This window comes from Rutilus rutilus (genome assembly GCF_951802725.1).
Source record: "Rutilus rutilus genome assembly, chromosome: 23".
NCBI lineage: Eukaryota > Metazoa > Chordata > Actinopteri > Cypriniformes > Leuciscidae > Rutilus > Rutilus rutilus.
In genome coordinates this window covers 14,337,310-14,344,773 of record NC_140233.1, presented here as the reverse complement: position 1 = coordinate 14,344,773, position 7,464 = coordinate 14,337,310, and the positions used below count along the sequence as shown (strand labels likewise).

Here is a 7,464-nt window from a genome sequence, read left to right as displayed (position 1 = left end):
AAAAAGGTACAAAAGCTGTCACTGTGGCGGTACCTTTTCAAAAGGTACACCTTTGTACCTAAAGAGTGCATTTAAGTCCCTCAAAGGTACATATTGGTACCAAACGTGTACATATTAGTACCTAAATGGTACATATTAGAACCCTTTAGAAGTGTACTGTCCCAGTGACAGCTTTTGTACCTTTTTTTCTGAGAGTGTAAAAACAGTAATTGGTATGCTAGCTACTTAAGAAGGAGATAGCCTGAGGGAAAGAACTGTTTTTATACCTAGATGCTCTAGTGCACAGAGATCTGTAATGTCTGCCTGAGTGCAGAAGTGCAAACAGGCTGCTGAGAAGGCGTGATGATGATTCATGCCCGTTTCTTCACTTTGCAGATGTACAAGTCCTATAGGTTTGGCAGGTGCACACCAATTATCCTGTCAGGTCTGTTGTTCAACCTCTTGTTTGTATGGTGTGGATGAGGCCAATGACTGTAGTGTCTGCAAACTTCAGGAGTTTGACAAAGGTGTCAGAGAAGTAGAGGGAGAAGAGCATTGGGAAGAGCACACATCCTTGTTGAGCACCAGTGCTGTACGTGTTGGAAGTGAATTTTCCCAGCCTCACAAGCTTCTGCCTGTCTGTCTGTCTGTCAGGAAGTTGATTATCAAATGACATATGGAGTTGAGTACAGAGAACTGGCTTAGTTTTGTCAGGCCCAGTTTCAGACTAGCTTCACTATCTAAAAAAAGTTTACCAAAAGTTTAATAAAAAATGTATTATACCTTATGTATTGTTCTTGTAGGGCCCGCCCGATCTGCCCAACGATGGTTTCTGATGAGCGGATGAAGGTTTCTGCACATTCTGTCTTTTCAGTGTAGCAAAGTAATTTAATTCCAATTAAACTGTTAGCTGACTCAATTTTATCACAACCTCAAATTTAGGTTAGAATGCCAATTGATTATTGACAATTGTATAATAATTTATCTACTTTTGATTATTCTATTTAACTCCTTATTGAAATTACACTTGTTCATTTGGATTCCTTTAACACTTTTAAGTCTTGTACCGGCCAGGTATTTCGGATCTCAAACTCACAAGCTTGTCAGTCTCGGTCATTAGACAGAGGAGGTTGACTAATATTCTAGACGGCCGCACTCTACTTGCTCTACTTGCATTAGAATATATAATTTAGTCCCCATAGATCTGAACACACTTAAATAAAGGAACCGTATGTAAGAAATGTATTTCAATTAATCATGAAATGGCCCTGATATGTCACTAGACATTAAGAAATCATGTTCATTTCAAATACTTATATCACTGACAACAGTAGTCCGGCCAGGATACTGTCATTTAAAAGTGTTTAAAAGTTGCAGCCCTCAACTGATGTTGATGTTGTCATGTTGTGTTTTGGCCTGAAGCGCCACCCTCCACCTATCTAATAATCACGAAGTCAGTAGTGTTTCGGCATCCGGGTTGCCAGCTCTGCTCTAGTTACCACAGCTGCAGCTACAAACGTGTCGGATAAAAAATGTCTAATGTTACAAAACCTAAAAGACCTCGTTATGAATCCGAAATACGCAAAACATCTCTCATGAAGCATAAACATAATTAACAGAAAAAAAAACTTACTGTGTAGGACTCGTCACTTGCCATTGGAAGCTCCTTGTAGCAGCCTACGTTCCTGCTGGATCCTGCAGCGTAACTGGCAACCTCGAGTCAGGGGGGAGGGGGAGGGAATACACCGCTCTACAGTAATTTGAAAGTGATTGCAGTACCAGTTTTGGGCACAATCTTACATACGGTTCCTTTAAATAAGGTAAGACTATATCTAACCAGAGGTCATGACCATTATCATAGAGCCAAGCTGACCAACTTAACTTCCTCTAATGGTAACTTTATATAAGCATGCTGTGGTTTTCCACATACACTTAGTAAGAATAATATTACAATAATTAGAGGTTGAGGCTCACCCCTATTTAGATTGGTCTAACCAGGGCCGTTTCTAGCCTTTTTGGCGCCCTAGGCGAGATTTCTACCATCTTTCGGCTTTCTGGCGTTGTATTGCGCATGCACGACTTTAACATGTCTCTAACGGCAGCGGCCACTATCACCACCAATGAGACTTACTCAGATAATCGCAAGTAATCATAATGCTTCGAAATAGCAAAAGTATGAAAATATAATATGACCTTGAAATAATAATAATAATATTAATAATATATATAAAAAAAAAAAAAAAAATAAAAACTCTTGGTGGGGCGGGGGCTCTCACTGGCGCCCCCCAGCTGTTTGCGCCCTAGGTGACCGCCTAGTTTGCCTATGCCTAGAAACGGCCTAACACCCAGTTGTTCTAAACGGAAAACCCACTATTAGCCTCTACAGTCTAAGTATACATAACTAATGCCAATGTGTTAGTCGGAGCTCTAAAATATCAGTCTTCAGCCTCTGCTCCACCTAAGCTGTATTTTAGTCTGTTAAACTAACCTGGGCGTAGATTTGTGGTGTTAAGGAATTCAAGTAATCTACTTAATTAATAATTTCAGAGTAAGTCAGAATAAATTCAAATGTTACAATTTATTAATATTCAGGTAAATGTATCATTCCGATTACATATTCAATTCAAAGATTACATCTGAGATTACACAGTGTCTGGATTACATCTGGGGCTGATCTGACTACAAATCGCACCTTGAGCCTCTTGCAATATTTCTTTACATACTCAGACCTATCTCTAAACTATTAAAACCTTTGTCATCTTTTGGTTAACTTCTGTGGGAATGAGACCAGTCACACTGAGACATTTCGAATGACACCAAACATGTATAGTGTTGTATGATAATTGTTCACGTTAAACCATATAGATTTTTGGGTGAATTTCAGATGATCTCAGCATATGAAGAGAAGAGATGGGGGAAGAGGGGGTGAAGGGAAAGAGATGTAGATTAAGACATTACAGAGGTGATCAACACAGTGTGACTGCGTCTCGGATGGGGATGCTAATTTCGCAAGAGAGAGTTCAAATGTTAATTTTCAGAAATGTCCTTTGATTTCTCAGATAGTATACCTTCTCTAAGCCAGACGGCTTGACTCCAGTCTTACATACAGTACACGCTGAACTACAGTGATTGAATGCTATTCACTGCATCAGAGTACACAATCTTATACATGCACTGCCATCATTTTCACTGGCCCTCAAAAATTATAAATATATATTTTTTTGTGTGCATATTTTTAAACATTTTATATGAGCCAAAAAAAAATCATTAAATGTCAAGTTAGACCTAATCTTAAGTTAGACCTTAACTTGTAACGCACTGAAGCTTTTAGCTATTTTAGAAAACAAAATGTATCGGCCCTGCTTTAGTCCATTTTGTGAGTAACATGGACACAATCAAAAAGTATAAGATGTGGGTTAATGTATTTTAATATTCTGAAGAAAATGTTATGGAAAATGGATGTTTGTTTATAAGTTGTCAAATACGTTATAAGATTGACATAGATACATTATATGTATTTTCAGATATACCCTCTAGTCAGTAGAAAAAGTGCTAATTGCTTCCTGAGCAGCACTCAAACGATCCAGGCGCTCTCGTAGGTCTTTGCGCCTTCTGCTGACTTCAGAGTCCTCAAACAGGAGCTCGCTCACATTTGCCCCATCCAGTAAACACAACATGTCAATAGACAGGAGCTCAGCAGTCTGCGTCAACATGAAAAATGAGATCATCATGGGCAGTTGGTCAGCCATTCGCTGCACCACAATCTGAAAGAAGAATAGAGATACTAAGTTACTTCCACACAAACACTGCACTGCTATTTATTTCTGAAAACTAAGAAAATCTACCTCATAATACGCCTCCAGCATCTTACTGTACTTGCAATTTTTGTCAAAGACAGGTAACTGATCTTCTGAAAACTTCTCATTCGTAATCTCATTCAAGACCTTCAAATAGATGGAATCTTGAGTGTAGACCATGTTTTCCATTTCAAACTGCTCTGAGATCCTCTGCTCCGTCTTTTCTTGCTGGGTTAACTGAATGTTGTTGATTTTGTCCTATGGGCAAAATGAAAAAGTCAAATGAAAAAATAGAGAGGAAAGAGAACTTGATTAAACTGGAAACCGAATTGGATCCACCAATAAGAAGCAATATTTACCTTAGCAGTGTTTTGAAGGACAGAGTAGGTCCTGAAACACTGATTCACCACGTCAGTCAAATGTGTGATGATGATGTCTTCAGGAGAAATACATCAAGTCAAGAAGACAAACAGCCACATTTGTTAAAACTATTAATGTCATTAAATTGGTGATCTAATCTTTTGGTTTTATAATGGAGGCTCTCCACAATAACCATAATGTCTTTTGTGATGGTACCTTTGATGGTATTGAGTAATTCAATGGCTGGCTTCTTAAGTTTGGCCACATATTTTTGCAGATCTGACTCGAACACTCTGTAGTTACTGAATCCGAGCAGTTCCCGCCCTCTGTTATTCTGGCTCAACTCTTTTGAATTGCTGACTTGTTTGGAAACAAAATGGATTTCTTATGAAATTAACTGACTTTTTCATTTTTATCACAACTCTAAGAAAACAACATCAACCGTGAATTCAAAGTTCAAAGCATGTTGTAAATAAACTGACAGGATGTTTTTGTGCTGTTAAGATGATCATTCCACTTCTTGAATTCAGCCCGAAGCTGGACAAACAAATTTGCCTCACTCATCTGTTCCCCTGATGATAAAGAGTTGATTTGATCATTGAATCTTTTTAGGGTCTGTGAAGAAATGTATTTTTTTTTCATTTCATTAGCCTTTTACAATATCATTTTACAGCAAAAGTGAATCTTCTGAGGAGGTAAAAGAGGTATTATCTGAACAGAGAACATTTTCAGGGGCTGTTCACACAAGGCACGAGACAATAGTAGATTTAAACAGAATGAACCTTGCTTTTCAAACATTTACTTCTTTTAACATTTTACTTCTGTTAAGGTAATTGCAAAAAAAAAAAAATTCACAATTCCGATTTAATATCTTCTTATTTTCTTCCTACAAAAAAAATCTTGCAATTCAAACGTTTTTTTTCTCTGAATTGTGGGGTTGTTATTCTGACTTTTTTTTTCTTGCAAACACACCAAAAAAATTCTCGCAATTTTGACTTTTTTTCTGTATTCTGTGTTTTTATCTTTTTAAAGGGATGCTAGTTTTATGGATGAAATGATCTGTCTGTTTTACAAAATGCATATTAATAAATGTTTACATTCCATATCATAGGGTTCCAGCTGTTTGAACCCCTAATCATAAGTCTCCTAAGCGAGAAGATGTGATGACTTGAGGTCCTACTTCAGTGAGGAACTGTTTGGCTCCCTCAAGATCTCCTGGTGGTCCAGTCTCGTACTCCTTAAGCTCATTCTTCACATCCCACAACTGTTTTTGAATCTGCCGATTGAGCTGTGGCAGTGATTTCTGACAAAGATAGGTAAGAAACAATTTGGTTATAGTTTCTCACAAACCACAAATGCAGTTCACCAAAATTAGGACTCTTAGTTTGAGACATTTAAAAACTTACTTTGATATGATCAACAAGATTCTGAGTCAGCTTGACAGCAAGACATTTAATAGTTGCTTTATCCTCATTTAAGAGGTCTCTGTAGTAGAAAAAGAGAAGGCACTTAGTTTAGATGGGGTTTACTTTAGCTCATATAGCCTACTGTAGCTTGGCAAACAGGTGTTCTTGAAAAAATAATAATGGTCAAAGTGAACATTACAAAAATCTAACATTAATAAAAAAGTTTTGTGGGTTTTTTTTAGGTTTTGGGGGAGTTATACCACATGACATTTTTCAATCTGAACTAACTTTGCCTTGTCACATAAAGGTGAAAAATATCTGAGACTTACTGACCTAGATACAGTCTTAAGGGTCTGCAAGGCTACTCTCTGTGATACTTTTTTTTTTTTTTTTTGCATGTACTGTGATGTGAATAAGTATGGACACCCATGCTAAAGTTGCCTAAAAAGAGGAATAAAAAATCATCTTTTGGAAATTGATCTTAATGCCTTAATTCAAAAAATGAGGAAAAATCCAACCTTTAAGGACACCAGTTTTCTTTGTGAAAGAATAATGTATCGTAAATAAATAAATGTTCTTCCTTAAAATACAGGAAATAAGATTGGACTATCTAATAAGTCAGGACACCCCTATGTTAAATTCCCATAGAGGCAGGCAGATTTTTATTTTTAAAGGCCAGTTATTTCATGGATCCAGGATAATATGCATCCTGATAAAGTTCCCTTTGTCTTTGGAATTAAAATAGCCGCACATCATCACACACCCTTCACCATACCTAGAGATTTGCATGTTTTATTTCAGTTAGCCTAATAGCTGGTTTGATCTGCATTGAGAGATGATCTTATGGAAAGTACTCCATGCAAATCTCTAGGTATGGTGAAGGGTATGTGATGATGTGCGGCTATTTTAATTCCAGAGGCCAAGTGAACTTTATCAGGATGCATAGTATCCTGGATCCATGAAATAACTGGCCTTTAAAAATAAAAATCTGCCTGCCTCTATGGGAATTTAACATAGGGGTGTCCTTACTTATGCACCCTGTATTTTAAGGAAGAACATTTATTTACAGTGCTATGCATAAGTTTAGACACCCATGCTAAAGTTGACTAAAAAGAGGAATAAAAAATCATCTTTTGGAAATTGAACTTAATGCCTTAATTAAAAAAATTTGGAAAAATCCAACCTTTAAGGACACCAATTTTCTTTGTGAATGAATAATGTATCGTAAATTAATAAATGTTCTTCCTTAAAATACAGGGTGCATAAGTCTGGACACCCCTATGTTAAATTCCCATGGAGGCAGGCAGATTTTTTTAAAGGCCAGTTACTTCATGGATCCAGGATACTATGCATCCTGATAAAGTTCCCTTGGCCTTTGGAATTAAAATAGCCCCACATCATCACATAGCCTTCAAAATAAAAATCTGCCTGCCTCTATGGGAATTTAACATAGGGGTGTCCAGACTTATGCACCCTGTATTTTAAGGAAGAACATTTATTTATTTACGATACATTATTCATTCACAAAGAAAATTGGTGTCCTTAAAGGTTGGATTTTTCCTCATTATTTTAATTAAGGCATTAAGATCAATTTCTAAAAGATGAATTTGTATTCCTCTTTTTAGGCAACTTTAGCATGGGTGTCCATACTTATTCACATCACTGTACTTTCCATATAGCTATATGATTTTGTGGACAAACTTTTTTCACACACTTTTTTGTGGACAAAAGCAGTGAAGCTCATGTCTTGTGAAAATATTTTTCCTAAGAAATATTACTAAAAGATTATGCCAAACTTAAAGCGGTGGTTGAGTATGATTTCACTTTTCTAACTTTAGTTAGTGTGTAATGTTGCTGTTTGAGCATAAACAACATCTGCAAAGTTACAACGCTCAAAGTTCAAATCAAAGGAAGATATTTGT

At 36.7% G+C, this 7,464-nt stretch overlaps 1 protein-coding gene across 1 annotated transcript; it reads right to left on the bottom strand.

Moving 5' to 3' along the window:
• Window positions 1–3,413: 3,413 nt before the first annotated feature.
• On the bottom strand, window positions 3,414–4,481 carry LOC311283236 (interferon-induced GTP-binding protein Mx-like). Its single transcript, XM_084397559.1, has 4 exons — window positions 4,353–4,481; window positions 4,136–4,212; window positions 3,825–4,034; window positions 3,414–3,743 (listed from the first exon to the last, which is right to left on the bottom strand). Exons 3-4 carry the CDS (start codon window positions 3,963–3,965, stop codon window positions 3,513–3,515), a joined length of 372 nt encoding a protein of 123 aa, XP_084253685.1. The 5' UTR covers window positions 3,966–4,034; window positions 4,136–4,212; window positions 4,353–4,481; the 3' UTR covers window positions 3,414–3,512.
• Between the last annotated feature and the right edge of the window lie 2,983 nt (window positions 4,482–7,464).